Raw genomic sequence first — 22,247 nt, 5'->3', positions numbered from 1 at the left:
CCTCATAGTTCCGTCTCTCCATATGAGTAACATTAGGAGGCTGATAGGCGATTTTCATGTCATATAAATCTTTCCAAGTAAAAGATTTAACTGCTTTGGTATGGTCATCCAAATGGGTAATATATCCTTCAGCTGGGGGGCTGCTAACATTGAACACTAATTTGTCTTTTGGTGTTTCATTGTCTTCAGCATCTATTGCAGCTGTTGTAAGTGGCGTGAGAATAAACTGATCTATCTCCAAGATAAACATGGGCATGAATGCCGCTTGGGGTTGAGTGTTTGCAACTGCCCCCTTTATTGTCACAGGAATCCACACGTTTTCTGTCTAGAAAGAAAAAATCAAATACTTTACAAACCAATGGAATGTTTTGTTTTTTTCTAAAGAACTTTTTCATTCATGCAAATAGCCTGTTCCCCACTCTTATAAGCTCATACAGAGGCTCAAGGTGCCCAAGAATGCTGCTATCTTATTAACTCAACTGGGATAAAACTTCCTTCCACAACCCATGCAGTACTGGTGTAAATAACAGCAAGAACTTAAATGCTTCAATTAGCCCATCCTGAATGTAACTCAGTTATTTTGACTCTTTAGATGGATTTAGATGTCATAATGCCTCTATATCGCTCCATGGTGAGACCACACCTTGAATACTGTGTACAATTCTGGTCACCGCATCTCAAAAAAGATATAATTGCGATGGAGAAGGTACAGAGAAGGGCTACCAAAATGATAAGGGGAATGGAACAGCTCCCCTATGAGGAAAGGCTGAAGAGGTTAGGACTTTTCAGCTTGGAGAAGAGACGGCTGAGGGGGGATATGATAGAGGTGTTTAAGATCATGAGAGGTCTTGAACGAGTAGATGTGAATCGGTTATTTACACTTTCGAATAATAGAAGGACAAGGGGGCATTCCATGAGGTTAGCAAGTAGCATATTTAAGACTAATCGGAGAAAATTCTTTTTCACTCAACAAACAATAAAGCTCTGGAATTTGTTGCCAGAGGATGTGGTTAGTGCAGTTAGTGTAGCTGGGTTCAAAAAAGGTTTGGATAAGTTCTTGGAGGAGAAGTCCATTAACGTCTATTAATCACGTTTACTTAGGGAATAGCCACTGCTATTAATTAAGAACATAAGAACATAAAAAATTGCCATGCTGGGTCAGACCAAGGGTTCATCAAGCCCAGCATCCTGTTTCCAACAGAGGCCAAAACCAGGCCACAAGAACCTGCCAATTACCCAAATTACCCACTAAGAAGAACACTAAGAAGAACCTATGCTACTGATGCAATTAATTGAATCAGTAGCATGGGATCTTCTTAGTGTTTGGGTAATTGCCAGGTTCTTGTGGCCTGGTTTGGCCTCTGTTGGAAACAGGATGCTGGGCTTGATGGACCCTTGGTCTGACATAGCATGGCAATTTCTTATGTTCTTATGATTTGCAGTTGTGGAAAGAATGGATTGCAGTAACCTATAAAACCATGTACATTCTGGGCATGCACCTTTTTACGCAAGCTCCAGAATTTTAATCAAGCGATTGGCTTTAATCCTTCCCTTCCCCTACTGTTCCAGCACAGCATCTCTCTTGTTGTATAAAGGAGTTTTGTCAAGCCAGTTGTCCACTTAAGATGAAACTGAGGCTATTCAAAATTTTCACATACAAATAACAAAAAACTGGTGAAGTGCAGTACATGAAACTATATTGTTATGCCAGTTACAGCATAATTTCTGCTATTTAAAATAGGAAATATATCATCCTGAACTTCAGGAGTAGGGTTTATATTCAGCTTGGGAAATTCCTGTAATGGATGTGGCAGGTGTTATTGTGTTATCTCCAATATACCTTTGAATGCTACAAAAAAGGTATTGATAGATTAGTATACTAGCAAGCTGTGCATTAGAGGACAAATTTTAGACACTTAACATAGAATGTGAGTATATCCACAAGGCTATTGCACCAAAACTGCAGAAGTGACAAAGCCCAGCTGAAGGTCACCCAAATATTAAAGAACATTTTATAATACAAAGTCAAAATAACTTATGTCTTCCTCAGCCTTTCTATTTAGTTCATTTAGGGGTAGATTTTAAAAGAAGCATGCGCAGCCTACATGTGCGTGTGGCGTGCGCTACCTGGCACACGCACATGTGTGCCCAATTTTATAACATGCACACATCCCGGGGCTTTACGTGCGTCGCCGGGCCTTTTTAAAATAGGTCCGGCGCGCGTAAGGCCATTTACGCGCCTAACCCTTTTAAAATCCGGCCCTTACATTTTTGCCAGACATCTGTGCATGCATTCATGAAAACCGCTATCAACAGGGATGTCACTTTTGTTTCTCCGTAAACAATGGGCAGATGTGAATGTCCTAAGTTTCTCGACAGGTAAAATGTAATGTTTCCTATTGGCCCACATCTGCAGAGACCTACCTGTAACTGGAATCTGCTCTTCTCATCTCTGATCTCTACCTGAATGGGGATATAGTCCACATCAGGAGACGGAGGGCTGAGATGTTGGTATCTTAATCCCATCTGGAGAAAGTCCTCACATTTCGCCTTGAGAAAGTTTACTTCCTTCATTCCAGGGTGACAGACTTTATTGCTGGGGCAAGGCAATTTTACTTGTCTAACTGAAGAAACAACAGTTTGACTGTAAGAAACAGGTCTGTAAGAAACAGGTTTTCTAAAGAGGTTGTAGTTGCTAATCTTCATGTTCATGAACACATTTACTTTAATTTGTATTTGTTACCGACGCAGAATTGAAATGAGTAGCATTTTTCTTCCCACAGAAGATAATAAATTTGGGTTAATCTGGTTACTATTAGCGTGCAATTTTGTGTTATATCAATGATAGCACAAATTAGAGGAGAGCAACTCCCTAACCCAGTAGTTCCAAAACCCATCCTAATCACCCCACAGTGTTCAAAATATCAATGCATATGCATAAGATTAATTTGCATTTACATGGTCTCCTTTGGCTCACTGTACAACCCCGTGAGAGAGACCCCATATGGTTTGGGATAGATCAGCCTGAGGAAAGGTCCAGAGTGTTCTCTGAGAGTTTGGGAAAGCAGCAGCATCTTCCAACATTTCCCCAAGATGGGAAATGCAATACCCTACTCTGATCTTGGTGGAAGCCTAGGATCAGGTGCCTTTCTGATAGAAGAGTAACCCCTTGGAAAACTGTAAGCATATGAAGGAGAAAAGCCAGTTGGCTGAAAAGAGCTTGTAAACTTTGTGGGACAATGCAGTTACCCAAAAGAGAAAAGAAATATAGCACTCTGAGGGCAATATCGAGTTCCTTTCCACGGGTAAAAATATATTTTTATCCACAGAAGTGGAAATTTTGAACATTCCCCAGCTGGTCTGTGAGTGAAATTCTATGCATTGTCCAAAAATGTGCAAACTTTCATCCACAGATTCTGGAGGCATTCCTGGGGGGCAATGAGGGAACTACCTGAATATCTTCCAGTGGAAAAATTTTGCTGTCCTCGCGGAGTCGGCCCCGGTGATGCCCCTGACTCCTCCTCTTCCGGGGCCGACTCTGCCCCGATTTCAGTAGCGCAGGCTTGCACTACTTTCGCTAGCTTTGGAAAATGAGGCCCTTAGAAGGTCTAAAATTCTTTTATGATGTCAATTTTATTTATTTATTGAATGATTTTGTATACTGTCATTCAGGGAGCCATCACAACAGTTCACATAGTTACAGTGGCATAAGATGGAATAAAAACAGAAAGTTAATTAAATTATTAATACATATAAAAGAAATTAAAATCAGAGCAAACAGTAAAATTAAAATAAAAGCCCAAACTTAAATGCAAATCAAAATCAAAACATACAATAAACTTCGATAAAAAGAAGATAAATAAATAAAAGGAAGTAGGCCTTGATAAAGAACAGGCTATTGCATCACAGGTCTCTCATAGCTATTATTCTGGGTCCTGATAAGCCTTGTTGAATAGTCAAGTCTTTAGGTCTTTTCTGAAAGATCTGATTGTAAACGTAATTTAATTGGTAGGGAATTCCATATTTTAGGACCTGTGCATGTGAAATGGCTCTAGCTTTAACCTGACTAAGGTTGGGCTGATTGAACTGAAGGAATGGTTAGTAGACCTTTGTTTGTGGATCTTAGGTTTCGTTGTGAAGCATGGAGAGAATGGCGGCATTTAGCTTCCATTCCGTCTCTATCCTTTTTGAGATATGGGTTCAGTACCGAACACAGTCCTCCAGGTGAGGCCTCACCAAGGAACTATACAAAGCATCACTACCTCTTCTTTTTTACTGGTTATTCCTCGCTCTATGCATCCCAATAATTTATGTTTTAAAATGTACTTGTCAAGTTGTGTCTATGTAATCCAGACCAACCAGTGCCAAGGAAAGAATCAGCTCCCACTGAATCAATGCACCTAAACTAAAATTACAAAAATGGAAAATATAGGCAAAAACATTGTACCTGATATACCTAGGGTTTTTCCCATAGACACAAAATGGAAGAAAAGCTTTAATGAATCTGACCCATTAGTTGTGAGAAGTTTTATAAAAAATGTTAGCAATATTACATAAAATAACTTCTTCCACAAACAAGGTTATTGAACTCAATTCTTTGCAAGGTTATAATCACCTTTCCTCATGTTGATGTTTAATGGTGAATGTGGTGCATCTCCTCTTCTCTGGAGTTTTGGATCTTCTGCCACTATTTGGCCATACGCAGGAAACAAGGTCTCTGATGACGTGATTCTTACAGTGCAAACTGTTCCTGGTCTGTCTGCCTTATATTTGAAAGACAAGAGGTTTCTGTCCACTGGTTTGGAGGATAGACCAAGGAACTCTGGAACTTCCAAATAGCCATGTCCAAACCGAACAATACTCAGCACTGGGTTTGTAATGTGCACGCACAGCAGAAAGGTCTCCGTCACTGTCTCCAGTTCACTAAACCTGAATATTAAAAAAATATACACTTTATTATATTTACTGTCCAGCATTTAGCAAGAAAAGAGTGTCAGAACAAACTAATTATGGTAGGGGTCAAATCAATCTTAAATGGTTGGCTTTATATCAGCACCGTATGGTGCTTTTTGTAGTCAGAAATCCCAACTTGGTCAACATGATCGCAGCAAACTACCTCAGATAATCATAGGACGCACTTACATCTAATCTCTTGCTTCCAAAAAAAATCTTAGTTAGGTGGCTGGAGTCCTCTTTTGCTTTATCAACTATTTATACAAGGAAAACATTTCCATGTTGCATTGAAATAGCCAGTATCCACTTTATTATACTAATTTATCTATTTCTATACCAATTTAGGGCTGGATTCATTACAGCTTTTCTCCCATTTAGTGTCTATGGGAAAAACCCATTAGTGAATCAGGAACTTAAATTGTAAAATAAACTTCCTTCAGTTATCATGAAACAAATTTATTGCACGGAAGTGAAATGAAGACCAGCCCAGGCTTATGTGGCAATGATAGTAACTTGTTAAGCACCTCAGGTAATGTATATTCTGAACATTACATTTACCTTCACATGTACAATGTCTTGTTTGTTTAAAAGTTTAATCAGCCTTGAAAAGAATTCATAGCGAACGCTCCAGCCTAAACTGTGGTATTTATTTTCTTGTTGGGTAATGCTGTAAATGATGGAACCCAGCTTTTTTTTTCCCCCAGCATTTTTATATTTTGGAATTGCCCCGACGCACTCAAATATTTTTCAGGGGTTTTTTTTGGTTTTTTTTAATTAGCTGGAACATGAAACTGAAATAGATTTTCTATAAACCAAAACCGTAATCTGTGATGTTTTAGAGATTAGATTGTCTATGGGCCCCCTTAATGCCGGTATTTGAAAACTACTCCTTTAGTAGAATTCGTTACATTGATAGAGAGTGAAAATAAATTCAGATTCTACCTGTAGACTCTTAGCATCACGCTATCCTCTTCCAGCAATGGGGAGCCATTATGGACATATTTGACTTCATCAGATAAAAAGTGGCAACCAAATACCTGGTAACATAAAGTGGCAAAGGAAGACAAGATCTGCGTAAAGCAATCAGAATCCACATGCATGCAGAAAGAGAAACCAAATGTATATTAAGGATTCAGGTCTGCTTTCTATGCTAGGAGAATTCCTCCAGTGATGTTATTCTCAAATTAGAAAATGAGAATACTTTTAGCCACATGGTCAACTGATCCAGCTGTCGTGTAAAATAAATTCAGACGAGAATATTTGTAAAAATGTCAGTTGCAACTTACCTTGGGAGGAATAAAGACAATAAATTACCAGAATATCTCTCTGATAGCAAGGAAATTCTGAGGGATACTTAAAAAAAAATCTTTAGTGAAACTGGATAAAAGAATTTTCATCACAGCCAAGGGAAAACCGCACAATGAATGAATTCTTTATCAATGAAACTTTGTTTGCAGTTGTAAATGTGTCCATTCATTTAGGAAAATACTGCTGCTTTTGTTAATCGAGTAGGCTGAAGCAAAGTTTTCCAAGTCCGTACGTTGGTGGCCTCACCTCTCTTCCAGGTTATAGGAGGATTTGCATTCTTTGGGCCTCCCCCTGGGTTGGACCCACCCTTAATAGAGATGGGTTTTAGCCTCCCTATAAAACGGGTTGGCAATATCCTTGTTGGCAGAGGGAGCAGGTGATTTTGTAGGCATGGGATTTAGACCTTGACAACATGGGGTCTGAGTTTGCTCTATTTTGTGGGTCTCAAGGTCCACCAATTAAGAAAAAGTTTGTGGAGATTTTTGTGGAGTCTGATTGGTCTTAACCTGAAGGCTACATAGCCCCTTCCAGGAGGGGCATTATTCCAGCCAGTCTGATTCTCTAGTAGAGACCATATTGGAAGGAAGTTGTATTTCTTAAATCTAATTCTGGTGGCTCATGATCCAAGCAGGGCCAGAACCTCCCACCTTTCCTCACCAGGGCACTCATTCAACTCAAAGAAGAAAAGCTGTTATGGATAAAGATACTGCTGCTCTTTTCATTCTCATTCCCATGTTTCTTTTCATCATGGCATGGATATTATTAGCTACAATAATAAACCGGTTTTATGTCAAAAACCATCAAAAGACCCTGGCAGTACTTTTTTTTCTTGACCTCATTGATGCTACCCTTCTACCTCAGTGAATATTCAGTGAATTAGTTGTAAGGACCATGGGGAGGAAATTTTGTTGGACTGTTCCCCTACAGCACCGAGGGCTCCGGAGGTCATGCATCCTCCCCACCGATGAAGCCTTGGTCACCCAGAGGTTTGTTGATTCATATTGGAAGAAAGGAAGAGAAGAGAAAGAGGTTTTGGACATTTGTCTTACAGCCCTTGGAAAATAAGAGCCCGTTAATCAGTTTCACAAGGAAGAGGAGGTTACACTAGAAAGAAGAATTCAACAATAGGCACATTCCTAGTGCTTCTAAAATCTAGCATTGTACTAGAGGCAGTCTCTTTAGCAGATTAGAATTTCTGGAGGCTCTCAGACCAATACCAGATGGGTGCCTTCATATTGGGCTTCTCCAAAACAGATTTATGACATCATAAGAACATAAGAACATGCCATACTGGGTCAGACCAAGGGTCCATCAAGCCCAGCATCCTGTTTCCAACAGTGGCCAATCCAGGCCATAAGAACCTGGCAAGTACCCAAAAACCAAGTCTATTCCATGTTACCATTGCTAGTAATAGCAGTGGCTGTTTTCTAAGTCAACTTAATTAATAGCAGGTAATGGACTTCTCCTCCAAGAACTTATCCAATCCTTTTTTAAACACCGCTATACTAACTGCACTAACCACATCCTCTGGCAACAAATTCCAGAGTTTAATTGTGCGTTGAGTAAAAAAGAACTTTCTCCGATTAGTTTTAAATGTGCGACATGCTAACTTCATGGAATGCCCCCTAGTCTTTCTATTATCCGAAAGAGTAAATAACCGATTCACATCTACCCGTTCTAGACCTCTCATGATTTTAAACACCTCAGTTGGGCATAAGGAGTTCGTATTTGATTTCCCTACTACTCCTTGAGCTTTTGAATGCCTTGCTTGTTGGAATGTCTATGAGCATCATTCCTTTAAACCACTAATTTTTGTGACAGATATCATTAACTGCAGATGTCGGCAATTCCTGGCATGTAGGTCTCTGACCTCCTGGCACACGACTCTCTCTTGAATGCTGGAACTGCATTTTTTTAATTCATTTTTTTAATTCATGGGCCAGCTCTAGTATAAATCTCACAATGTTCAAGATAAGCAGAGCTGTCTGTGCTCTTATATATAGCTTTTATTTTTTACATATTTTCAAATCTTCCCAGTTTAGGCCGAAGATCAGAGACTCAACAGTGTGCTCAGTATTTAACTACATCTCTCTGATTCTAAAACTTCCCAAAAAATCAATTCACCATGTAATATATCAAAACCCTCCTATTGTATTACTGTAAAATGGAGAATGCTTCACTTAGCCGTTACAGCTCACCCTTGCTATATCCTGAGGCTTGAAAGATGAAACCAAGCAATCCTGGCTTCAATAAATGCCGCAATATATGACAAACATAAGAAAATAAGATTTGCCATACTGGGTCAGACCAAAGGTCTATCAAGCCCAGGATCCTGTTTCCAACAGTGGCCAATCCAGGTCACAAGTACCTGGCAGGATCCCAAAAGGTCAATAGATTCCATGCTGCTTATCCTAGGGCTAAGTAGTGGATTTCCCCAAGTCCAGCTTAATAATGGTTTATGGACTTTTCTTCCAGGAATTTGTCCAACTCTTTTTTAAACCCAGCAAAACTAACAACTTTTACCACATTTTCCAGTAACAAATTCTAGAATTTAATTACCGGTATGTGTTGAGTAAAAAAATATTTTCTCCTATTTGTCTTAAATGTATTGCCTAGTAACTCATTCTGTGTCCCCTAGTTATTGTACTTTTTGAAAGTATAAACAACCAATTTGTGTTTACTTGTTCCACTCTACTCATTATTTTATAAACGTCTATCATATCTCCCCTCAGCTGTCTCTTCTCCAAGCTGAAGTCCTAACCTCTTTAGCTTTTCTTCATAAGGGAATTGTTCCATCCTCGTTATCATTTTGGTCGTCCTTATCTGTGCCTTTTCTAATTCTGCTATACCTTTTTTGAGATACAGTGACTAGAGTTGCACACAATACTCAAGATGTAGTCGAATCATGCAATAATACAGAGGCATTATGATATTCTCTGTTTTATTCTTCATTCCTTTCCTAATAATTCCTAGCATTTTTTTTTTGGGTTTTTTTTGGCCGCTGCCACACACTGAGCAGAAAATTTCAACACACTATCTACGATGTTGCCTAGATCCTTTTCTTGGCTGGTGACTCCCGATGTTGAACCCTGTATTGTGTATCTATAATTTGGGTTGCTCTTCCCTACATGCATCACTTTGCAATTGTCCATGTTAAATGCCATCTGCCATTTGGATGCCCAATTTCACAAGGCCCTCTTGCAATTTCTTACAGTCCTCTTGTGATTTAAGAACTTTGAATTATTTTGTATCATCAGCAAATCTGATCACCTCATGCTTTCCCATCTTAGGTCATTTATAAATATGTTTGCGACGGAATGTACCAACAACTCCCTTATTCTACCTCAAGGTTGTAACCCAGTCCTCCTTAAGGCAGAACACTGCAAGGGATTCTGGGTAAGGGAAGGTTTCCTTCACTCTACCATAAGAACCCAGGCCTAGAAAGGCTTGAGGATGCTTCAGGGTGCTGGTAGGACCTCACGACACACACAGACAGTGGACATTTACCAATTAGTTGTGCCTGACACAAGGTGAGCTACTATCTTGATTCTTATATCTTTGAAGCACTGTAAATAAATACCTGCACCATAACTAAGTTGGTCCAGTCTTATTGTATTCCCGAACTATTCCTGTGGCCGCAGCAGGCCCAAATATGCTACAATGTTACAAAGCAATGCTGCCTGTACAGATCCCTGGGGGACTCACCTTTCTCCACTGAGAAAATTAACTATTTAACACTACTCTCTGAACATTGCCTTGTAGCCCATGATTTTTTAATATCCTCAAGAGTCTCTCACACTTTCTGAAAATCCAGATACACTATATCATCTGGCTGACCTTTTTCCATATGTTTATTCACGCCTTCAAAAAAATGTAGCAAACTGGTGAGGTAAGATTTGCCTTGTCTAAATCCATGTTGGCTTTATCCCATTAAACAAAGACTATCTATATGTTCAGAAAATTTATTCTTCAGGCTAACCTGTCTGTAGTTTCCTGGAGTACCCCTGGAACCCTATTTCAGCATTAATATATTAGGAACAAAATATAGATTTTCTTGATTTTCCAGATTTAAAGATTTGTGGTGCCATACCAGTTCCACTCCTTGGTCTTTGCAACATAAGTAGGAGTTTACATATCACTCTTATCTATTAATGATAGAGCAGCTTCCATTTAAAATCAGCATCCAAAGCTATGATATAACATATATTCTTTCTTCCTTCAAATATCGCCTCAGAAACAGAGCATTATCTCCACACTGTAAACAGCAAAGCACCTCTACAAATGCAGTTTTGCATAATGAAAATCCTTCCATGCATTCTACTGTATAAGCTATATTTGCACTTGATTCATCAACAAGGACCAACCTGAGGAGTAAGTTTTCCAACTCGTTGAGTCATTGGTTCATTCTGTACCACCTCCACTTTACAAGAATCTCTATCCTTAGGGATATTAAACTTCAGCTCCATCTCAGTTAGATAGCCCATTTGTCCCCTTCCAATGGTGATACCTTTATTCATCAGGACAAGATTTGCAGCTTCAGTACGTCGGAAACTCATGGAATATATTAGAATGATCAGTCGCAGGATATCCTTTACAACATCCATTTTTTTGCCGAGTCGTTCTTTTCTATATGTCTAACAAAACCGCTGGAGTCATTTTTTCAGCTTGCTCATGAAGATATCTTCTCTCTCTGCTGAAGAACAAGGCAAGAACTTTTCTATCCTTACCGTCTTTTCAATTAAAGGCTTCTTTTTTAAATTATCTGTATTTCAACAATAAAGCAGCGGGGTCTACTTTCCCCCAGGATGTGCCAGGTGCTTCTTAGCTGCTGGGACTTGTCACAGATATTGGGCGTTATGCCATTTGATAGGATCCATCTGCAAGTGCTCAACATGTGAGGATCATTCTTCTGGCATCGTGCGACTAGAAAAGAACAGATAGCAAGAAACACTAAGAAAATAAAAATAAAAATTGTATTCTAGATTAAAGATGAAATTAGAAACTATGAGGGATTACATTCATAATATATGTAAATATGTTTGAATTGCATGACTTTCTGCCTCACAAATTTGAGATCAAGGCATTCTATATACTAATGGTATTACTGTTACATCTATGTTAAATGTGGATTAATTCTGGCATTAGCTAAATCTCTTGTTCTATGTGCGATATTTATATGCATGTTAGCGTTTCCACCAGATCGGATAGTAATACTAATGCACATGCAAATGACCTAAACAAAGCTTGGAACATGGCCTCATTAAGTATTAACTGGATGTCCAATCCTGCATTAATACCTGTGAGGCTTAACACAGCCCTCCTAATGCTGCAAATTAACTAAACCTCAGGAAGTTAATTTGTGCCTCTGGCTTGAAGGTTCCCCATCTCCTACAACTCATATGGGGGGTCTTCCAAGCCCCCCACCATCCCCTCTATCCCTGAAACATAAAACATGTCCCTCCCCCACCCCTTAGGATATACACTGTGATTTTCCGGACCCTCTCCGTGTAGCCCACTCCCTCCTGAAACAGAATGCGCATTCCAGGCCCTGACCCTCACAGTGAGAAAAATCAAAGAAGCCAGAGAAGCGCATGTTTTGGCAAAATGGGACAGAGACTCGGATGTTGCCATTTTGATTTTGCTGCTGCTGATGCGGGAACCAGCTCCTTCCTACTGGCAAAGATTCGGAGGTATTTTTGACGGGACAATTGGGTCTGAGAGGATGTGGAGAGCCCATTCATGTCTTCAGTATATCGAGGGTGTGGAATGGTGTGGATTAGGGCCCAGATGAACTGATTTATATTTGGGAGGGGGGGGGGCAGAGGGATGGTATGCAGCTCAGAAGAGCCCCCTGTGTGTTTTGAAGGAGGTGGGAGTGACCACACATGCCTTACGAGACGGACGGAGAGCGTTTGCCTTGGTAGGCTCCCTCTCATCCTGGTACTGAGTCCTCTAAAGCTCATTTTAAAATGGGCATATTTCTCAGAGCCACTAAACATGGACTTCAGGGCACAAGGCAGAATGTGAGAGCATTAAATGGACCGGCAATTTTAACGCCAACGATTTCTGCAAATCATTAGTTTTGTATATTGAGTGTTAAAGCCTAATATAATGTTGCCATTATAGCCAGCATGTAACTCACGCTCGCATGCTGGCTTTAACATGGCCCAATACCCAGACATACACTCCTCCCCCCTCCAAATCTGATATCTGCCGTCTGCAAAAGAAGTAGGGATGCTGGTAAATATGAAATAGAAAATGTAACTAATTTATAGCAATGTGCAAAAAAAAGTGCACGTCTAGGGCCATCCGTAAGCAGTAAAACCATCAGCAGGGACCTCAGTCTAACCGTTCCTGGCTAATGCAGCTGGAGGGAATTTGTTATGCAACAGTATATCTCCTGGGAATTCCTCTCGCAGCAAACTATATCCTGGGAATCTGTCACTAAACAATGCATCCATGGGAGACCAACAGTGCAAAAACTGGATTCTCCTCAAAATCTTTACGCCTCAGGTTTTTGTGAAACAAATGGACCTTCCGTCTTTTGAAGGACAGGGGATTATTCTTGGGAAGTGAAAACGTGCATTACCTACACAGTATAAGTAAAGCACTAAAAGTGTAGAAAACACAGAAACCTGAGAGTTCAGCATAAGTGATTCTTGCATCGATAATTATAGAGCAGAGTCCAGGAAGGCAGGTGCAAATTCTCTCTGGTCCTCCATGGACATGTGGATGCTGTTGCATAAAGCCTTGTGTAAGCAGCACACAATCTGTAGCCTTTTGGGGGCCTACCCTATACCAAAGAAAGCCAACAATAGGCATCAAGACAATCAATAGAGTCAGTTTTCTTTCCCATAGGCACAGATATAAGGAAAAGTCTGTTCTGAAATAAGGCACAATGTCATCTAGAAAAGTTTATTGTGACACTCGGATGTCTCCTGTTGATACAGGGAGGGTAATTTTCAAAAGGGTAAAATGGTGCATTGGCTAGGGAAACTACCTATTTCTAAAACTGCCTACCCAATATGTGGGTAAATTTTCTCTCGTACACGCACAAAGTTTACCCAGACTGAGGGGAGGCATTCCCAGGGATGCACTGAGGGTGTGTGTGTGTGGGGGGGGGGGTTAGCATTTAAAGCGCATATGTTGGCAATTTTCAAAAGTATGTAGGTTAATTTTCCTGACAAATGTCTGCATATAAATTAGCAGGTTTAATTGTGCGTGGGTAATTCTCAGAGCACACTGATGCACATACACTTTTTTTGAAAATTGATGTAACTTATGCATGTATTTGCTGTCAAAGTTATGCAGGCTATTTAAAAAGTACCCTACAGAATGGCAATTTTCAAAAGCCATTTACCCATGCAAATGACTATTTACATGGGTAAAAAGCTATTTGCCCACCTTGGATGTGAGTAAAAGTATTGTGATTTGCCACAAAGTAGGGACTTTTAGTTGAATATAAGAAATTGCCATACTGGGTCAGACCAGGGGTCCATCAAGCCCAGCATCCTGTTTCCAACAGAGGCCAAACTAGGCTACAAGAACCTAGCAAGTACCCAAACACTAAGTAGATCCCATGCTACTGATGCAATTAATAGCAATGGCTATTCCCTAAGTCGCACCCCCCCCCCCCCCCCCCCCCCCCGGCATCTTCACCCAGGAACTCTTAACTCCAACATGTTTTGCTGACTGGGATGAGTAAAAGAGCATCACTGCTCAGAGAGCACTCCAATTGTGGAGGAAGGAAAAAACCACCCCATGTGTCCCCTTAATATGCTGTCCCCTGAATGTAACCACACATCCTTATAGTAATATGCTTTCAATAATATTCAGTACAGCTTTTATCCCAAAAGACAAAGAAGTAATTCAAAGGTGAAAAGGTTCTTTTATTTTTTTGGCAGACATTTTTACTTTCGAAGACAGAAGTTTCACAATCAAAACTCAAATTTAAATATATGAAAGAGAAAAGAAAGAAACTGATGGCTGATAAAACTCAGCAGGTCCATCCAGCAGGTCCAGCTCCCTTTATGTATGACTCCAGAAAAGGTCCTCATCAAGTCCTTAATGCTATTTTTCTTTATTTGCTACTGTTGCCTTAAATTTAATATGAATTGCTCCAGTTTCCTGTCTGGATTCCAGCATCCTCCACACGTTTGTTATTAAATGGTAGAAGGTTTTATGTGGATATTCTTGGGCTGGAGAGGGTGGCAGGAGGGGACTGGGTGTGAGTGGGGTGGGGAGTGAATAGTTATGATGGAGGGGATTTGAGTTTGGTTTATATTTTCTGAAAGAGTGGCAGGAAGATCCCAAAGCCCCGAGCAGCCCCCCCTCCCCCCCACACACACACACAGTGACATTAACACCACAAGGCTCCAAATAAGGGCCAAAGAGGACCAATCAAATTTGTAAAAAGCCATAGGCAGGGAGATGCCAGAGGAAATCCCTGGAGGAGGCCTCATGTCATTTCCATATGGCATCGTTAGGGGAAGGGGCTGGCTATACAGGCTTGGAGGTGATCTTCCAGTTTGCTGTGTATAATCTCAGCCTTGTCAGTATCATCTACCTTCTCTGCCTCTGCTACTGACTAGAGGTGGCTCCAAATTCTTTTCACTCACTAGCTGTTCAATACCTTACAATTCAAGGAATCCAGGTCACAATTCTTCTTTTGAATCAGTTTTTGCAAATACTGCCTTACTTACCTGAGAAGCAGTAATAATGGAGGACAGTGGTTCCTGGGTTTGGGTGCTGCACTTCTGCTGCCCCTGCCTTTTGCTATAGTATAATCCATCAAATGCTAAATACTGGATACAGTAAGAACCATAAGGGAAAGGAGTTTGAAGAAAACGTCTAAGAGAGCATGAAACCATTAAAGATAACAGGTAAGGTCAGATTGCCACAGAAAGACCAAGAGTCAGCAAGTACTGTAAGGGAAGGAAATTTGAAAAGAACCTCATTATTCTTTAGGGAATTATCTTCTTTTCATTCACTTTGCTCCTTCCCCTTAATATGTTCTAAAAATTTGCCTGGTCGCATTTATTGTATTTCCCCCAGAGACTTATTCTGATCTAGCCCGGCTTTCTCCAGTAATACTCTTATTATGCTTCTATTTAATAATTCACGTTGCTCACTTTAGATAAATGTACTATGAGAATATCCTAATAATAATAATATGCATGTTAATATCTAATGCATTACCAATCCTTTTCTTTATGAATTCTATATTTCATATACCTTGCAGAACTGTAAACAAAATGTCTTGTTTGGGATTTTTGTTATGCACACATTTATCTTGCATCGAACAGCAACACATAAATCCTCCTGCAAAACGATTCAATTAAGCCTTGTCCGTTTGAGTAAGAACAACATGTGGCTTTAATTACAGCAACCAAAACATCTTAGTTACACACTGACTTATTAGTACAGTAATTAACATGTGTGCAGTGCGATCTAAGCACTCATCAAAACAGATGATGAGCATTAAGTGGACCATATTACAGCGCACTTTTCCAGCTAAGGGCCTTATTTTCCAATATCGCATTGGTAACGCATTAGGGGGCGTTACCAATGCAAATGAGACTTCTTTCGTGCAGTGGGGAAAAATCGCGTGCGGCGATGTTTTCGCCATTCACGAAAACATTAGCACCACACGCGATGTTTTCCCAGTGCACGATGATTCTTTCAGTCTTTTATCGCAGTGCACGATATTTGCCGGTTTCTTTTATCACGGTGCACGATAGTCCCAGAGAGAGAGAGAGAGAGAGAGAGAGAGAGAGAGAGAGAGAGAGAGAGAGAGAGAGAGAGAGAGAGAGAGAGAACCTTACTATAGTGCCTATGCCCTACATAGGTATTTTAACCCCTATGGGAGGGCCACCTACTAACTCGGGGTGGGGATTAGGTATGAGCGTCGGGGGTTGGGGGCCACTTTCGCATTCCACATGAGACCTACGGACAGAACAGTGGTCTCTAGTGCAGATTTGCTGGCTGTCTGAGTGAGGACGCTCACTCCAAGAAGTGGTTTGGGCAACGTTCTCTCTACCTAGCTTGTTGGACACTCTACCTGGGCAACAACATGCTAGGTGGAGAGAATGTTGGCCAAATCTCCACTTGGAGTGAGCGTCCTCACTCCGACGGCCAGCAAATCTGCACTAGAGACCACTGTTCAGTCCGTAGGTCTCATGTGGAATGCGAAAGTGGCCCCCAACCCCCGACGCTCATACCTAATCCCCACCCCGAGTTAGTAGGTGGCCCTCCCATAGGGGTTAAAATACCTATTTGGGCATAGGCACTATAGTAAGGTGCTCTCTCTCTCTCTCTCTCTCTCTCTCTCTCTCTCTCTCTCTCTCTCTCTCTCTCTCTCTCTCTCTCTCTCTCTCTCTCTCTCTCTCTCTCTCTCTCTCTCTCTCTCTCTCTCTCTCTCTCTCTCTCTCTCTCTCTCTCTCTCTGCGGTAATCCTTTTCAGGTCCATAACGCGAGGTTGGAGTTGTAGTTATTAGCCGCGCTAACACTGCGGCTGTTTCGCCGCACATGATACACAGGTTCCCGCTTTACATATGCTCCGCCCCCCTGACTACCAAATGACTAATTTGCATTCGCACGCGGTAAAGTGCTTGGAAAATGAGGCCCTAAGTTTGACAAATGCTGAAATTTAAAAAGCTCACCAGTTTGATCACTCCCGCCACAGCTAGATGGCAAGTTATCCAGCTATGTCAGGGGAAGTCTGAGGGCATCCTGAATCTCCAACAGCCCTGTGCTATTCATATTTCAACTTAGCCAGAGAACTCTGATTTTCAGCGCTATCCAGATAAGATAGCCAGTTAATATTAAGACAGCCAAAAGAGTAGCCCAGATAAATTTTTCCGGCTAACTTTAAGATAGCTGGGTATATTCAGCAGCATGGGTGCACCGCTGAATATCCCAGCTAAATTTAATTGGCTAAGTTTATCCAACTAACTTTCCTAGCTAGCCATCTCTAAATTTCCAACATCAAACCAGATTTCAAAAACACAGATGCTAAAAATGTATGCTGCACAAGTCCATCTTGTATAATTACATGATATGCACGACATTATGGTTATCTCTGTTATGTAAAAGGTCCTGTTCTTATTGATCGCAAATGGAGGAAGAATTTCTAAAGCTCATGAGCAGCCAAACAAACGATGACTGAGAATAAAACCTTTACCTAGTGGATGATTATTACAGGGTACATGTTTAATAGGCTGCCTCACTGGCAAAGTAGGCAAGTTCTTCTCATCCTACAGGTCTGGGGTTAGTGGGTGTGTGTGCCGTGCCGTTGCACAGGGCAGCACCCCCACGGGGGCAGTGGCAGCAGGACCAGGCTCTCGGTAGGGCAGGTGGTCGCCGAAGCCATGATCTGCGAAGGGCTCTGGACACCACCAGCATCACCCATCCCGCTGAGGGCTGAAGAGAGGCCCGGTGGGACCGCGGTGGACCCCCATCCTAAAAGCCAACTCTGCACATGGAGCAGTGTGACATTTTAGTTGGAATTCAAGGAAGCTGGACGCTTTTTTTTTTTATCCTCATCTTTGAGACTGCGCACTCCACCTCGTCCAGCGCTAGCATTATTTTTGCTTACCCTGTGCAAACAATTACTGTGCCTGCTACCCCCCTCCTCCATTCTGTTTTTTTTAATACAGAATTTTTGTTATTTTTCCAATAACCAATACACAGCAGAAACTGTAAGTTTCTCACTCTGTCCCAGGCCTCCTTTCCCTCCTGAAAAAAAATCTGCTCCTTTCGGTGAACCAATCTTTCAAAACTGCCCCCCCCCCCCCCCCGAACAATGAATAACGATATAGTAAGCTTCCCATACCAAAACAGTACTAACTGCTAGTACTCAATCAGGAACAACCCTATCTAGGAAAAGGCAACACTGCAAATACTACACCAGGACCTAAAACACCTATTAGGGAAGCAGAACGAACCAGGCTGCTATAAATTCCTACACAGAAATCCCCATCTCAGTTACACATGCAGAACACAGACAGACCTTCCTTCACCAAATACAGAATAAAGAGACCATAAAGTATAAACGGAAACATATAGATGGAAACCCAACTGAAAATTGCAGCAAGCCAGACACCGTGTGCAGTGCAGAAATGGGAAAATAGAAACATCCCCAAGCCTCATAAATCAACAATAAAATCAAGAAATATGAACCAATCTTAATAAACTATACTAATAACCAGACTATTTCAAAAGTTTTAAACATTTTCCAAACAGCAATAAAATATTTCAAAATAGCAGACACATCAAACATCCAAGAATTAAAACAAATATGGATTGAAAAATGCCCCGCTTCTCATACCTGAAAACCTTTGATTTCTAGTCACCCTGAGCTTGTCATGGATTAGTGGGGGTGGCACAGACTTTCTTCACTCACACACTCCAAGCATGCTATTTATATATATACACATACACACACATGCATGCTCACACACCCCCAGGCACAAACACACATATCCCAGACAGGATCCCATTCACCCCCCCCCCCCACACACACACACAAAGAAAGGCTCTCATTCACACCAACACACCCAGAAAGGCTCCCATTGACACAGAAAGGCTCCCATACACACACACACACACACCCACACCCAGAAAGGCTCTCATTCACACCCACACACCCAGAAAGGCTCCCATTGACACAGAAAGGCTCCCATACACACACACACACACACACACACACCCAGAAAGGCTCTCATTCACACCCATACCCACACACACCCAGAAAAGCTCCCATTGACACAGAAAGGCTCCCATACACACACACAAAACCCAGGTAGACTCCCATTCACACACCCCCACACACACCCAGAAAGGCTCTCATTCACACCCACACCCACACACACCCAGAAAGGCTCCCATTGACACAGAAAGGCTCCCATACACACACACACACACACACATAAAACCCAGGCAGGCTCCCAGACAGGCTTCCTTTCACACACCCACACTCTCCAGGCAGGTTCCCATTCATATACACACACATATCTGAGGCAGACTCACTCTCTGTTGTGCATGCAATGTCCTCGGGGCCTCTCATACTCCTCTGCTGCTGCTGCTGTCGCCCTGGGCTGCATTCTTTGGGGGAGGAGGGTGGAAATTATTCCACAGCTCTAGGGGCTTGTTCTTCAATTCCTGCTCATGTTCTGGCCCTGCAGGATTCAAAAATCGTGATCCTAGCACTTCTTCTCTCCTCACCTTGTGATGCACGAGGAGGAATATAGATTAAGTGCTAGCCCCATGAATTTTGAAAACCATAAGGCCAACCTATGAGAAGGAGCTGTGGAACAGGCTCCTCCTCTTCTGCAACCAGGCCAGGTCAGGCCATGCACAGGCTGCGGCATGGAGTGTGAACCTCTCCCTTCTTCTGCCGTGGTGGGATAGGGTCTGCCGGCGGCCACATGGGCCTGTCTCTGTTTTCTGTAGTGGGCCCCTTCCTCACTTCCAGCCCTGCTGTCCAGGTCTGCCTCCTTGTGCAGTTGCATAATTTGTACACCTGGTAGGGCCGGGCTTGCTTCTCTGCTCTTTTGTTATCAATCCACAATCGATCCGCTGCTTATAGCAATCACAGCATAAAACTAGACTAATGCACATCAATAAGTACTTTTACAAAAGATCCTGCATTCTGCCAGCTCATAAATTAACATTAAGACTATATTTTTCAGTCATTTATGGGAGATGTTGTCTGAAGAGGGGGGAGGGGGTGCAAATTTTGGGCAAGATTAGAAACTAATGCACAGAATTTGTTTTTTTCAAGTCTATATGCCATTCATTTCTGTAGAAAATCCATCCACACAAAAAAAGGCAGGCGTGAGCGAAGCACCCGCCACAGGTTTCAAAAGAAAAGCACGTGCTTACTCTCTCTTTGCAATCTGGGGCAAAACGCCCATGGACTTTGCCCCAAAGCAGATAGTTTGAAAATTACCCCCACCACCGCCAAATGCCTCTTGTCACCGGATCGTGTCTATTGGATGTGGTCTCCTAGGCTGATTCAATTACAGATTTAACAACTGGACAAAAATAGATGCTGTACGCACAAAGCCAAGCCAGGGTGTCTGCTGCCCGCCTGTGACTTTGAAACACCTGATGGCCCGCAGCAGGCAGGTGCAGGAGAAGGGCTCGGGCAGAGCCAAACTGCTCAGCATAAAACAACAGAAAGTGAGGCATGAACTATAAATAATGCCCACGATCAGCAGTAGAAAAGCGACACATGCATGGGTACCGGATTAATGGTAGCGTTATTTGACAAAAAAAAACAAAAGTTCAGATAGAATCTAAAAAATGCAGGAGGGAAGCAGATTTCCGACCGCTCTAAACATGCACAGACAAGTAAGGACAAAAAAAACCTGCTAATCGCAGCAATCGCATTGCTAGCACGGGAAGTTTTGTTTGCAGGGGAGAAACCACAGAGGAGCAACAAAGGATTTTTAACAAAAAACGATCCTGTCTCCCCCCGCCCCCCACTTTTCCCGTCCCATAAATGATAAATAATAAACATTCAGAATTTGCAGGGTTGTGTGCAGTCCATTATCTAATCAAGTCTGAAGCTACTCTACAGACAAACATGTTACCGACAATCTTCAGAGGCAGAAGCTGAAACGTCCTTGCCAGCTTCTCTTGTTGAACAGTCAAAAGCATTTGGGGTTTTCAGGAAGCCCGAAGTGAGTTTTGGAAGAGCCACGCCTGCCAAAAAGTGAGCATGAAAACGATACCTGTAGTGCAGCTCCGCGGCCCCTTCAGACTTCCTTTTCCTGGGCTGAAATGCAAAACGTTTGCAAACGCTGGCGAGGTCCTTAAAGTCACTTCACGTCATAAACACCAAAACTGCTCAAGAAAGAAGTGGCATAAAAAGTGTCCCACGGGGATATCCTTCAGAAGAAAGGGAACCTCAAACTCAGGAAATCCGTTTAAATCGCTGAAGTGTTCCCAGCCCAGCTGCCCTCTGCCCCCTCCTCACAGATGTTGCTGAGTGGGTGAGATGGCAATTCCCAGCTCCCAACACAGATTTCCAGTGCAAGACGAGGAAGAGCCATTGGTTGCTATTGGATACGCATTCTCAAGCTGAAGGCACTTAGGAATCGCTGGCCTGGATCAGACAGGGTCCATGGTAAATTGATCAGCGAGGACAAATAGAATCCCCCATTGAACAAGCAATAGTTACGGAAAGAAAACACTGGTTTAGGCTTCAACAGAAATGCAGTCTACAATGCAGATATTTCAGACCACTTTTAGAGGAGTTTGAAAACTTTTCTCTGAAGGCACTGTCGAAACCACACTGGTGGCGCTGGAGCATCAGATAGTGGATGGAGGTTGGAGAGGGGGTGCGGGGCCATTGGAAGGGTGGGTAAGAAGGAACAACTGCCCTAGGTGTCAAAGACGCATTGCATCATCCCATCACCCTTTTGAGTCAGTCTGAGTCTGTGAGCCCTCGCAAATTTGCTGCTGTCACAGCATATAGCACATCATGTACTACGGTACCACCAGCAGAGACCCAGCTGAACTATTAAGGAATAGTTATCACTTACTTATCAATCGCATCCCGACATGGCCAAGGACTATCCGAAGATTGCTGACAGTGATGACGCCCATGCATGTCTTTGCTATGTTAAAGACTACAGTTCTGGACCAGCAGGACTCCCGCTTCTTGTGACTCCGGCAATTGAAGCAGTATCCTATCTAGCTCAGACATTAGCTATTTGACCAAATGAGGGGGAGTCGTATCCTGGGGCCATAGCTCTCAATCGGGCCAATGCAGTAAAAACCACGGGAGAGCCGGCGCTCCGAGGCGAGCGCCCACTCTCCCAATGTGCACCCAGGCCACTCTCCTGGGCGCGTTATCGAGTATTTAAATAAGGGCCCGCGGTAATAAGGAGGCGCTAGGGACACTAGCGCGTCCCTAGCGCCTCCTTATTGACAAAAGCAGCGGCTATCAGCGGGTTTGACAGCCGACGCTCAATTTT

At 42.2% G+C, this 22,247-nt stretch overlaps 1 protein-coding gene across 1 annotated transcript in view; it reads right to left on the bottom strand.

The window, feature by feature from the left end:
* The window catches only part of LOC115099706 (FRAS1-related extracellular matrix protein 1-like), a 145,033-nt gene extending 123,738 nt beyond the window's left edge, over positions 1-21,295 (bottom strand). The window contains 6 exon segments of the mRNA XM_029617443.1: positions 2-325; positions 2,425-2,624; positions 4,616-4,929; positions 5,896-5,990; positions 10,626-11,184; positions 21,000-21,295. Coding sequence (XP_029473303.1) covers positions 2-325; positions 2,425-2,624; positions 4,616-4,929; positions 5,896-5,990; positions 10,626-10,865 — 1,173 coding nt within the window. The 5' untranslated portion in view covers positions 10,866-11,184; positions 21,000-21,295.
* Positions 21,296-22,247: the final 952 nt, after the last annotated feature.

Source organism: Rhinatrema bivittatum, chromosome 10, assembly GCF_901001135.1.
Source record: "Rhinatrema bivittatum chromosome 10, aRhiBiv1.1, whole genome shotgun sequence".
Lineage (NCBI taxonomy): Eukaryota > Metazoa > Chordata > Amphibia > Gymnophiona > Rhinatrematidae > Rhinatrema > Rhinatrema bivittatum.
Note: the sequence above shows the minus strand (reverse complement) of the source record. Positions and strands in the feature narration are given on the sequence as shown.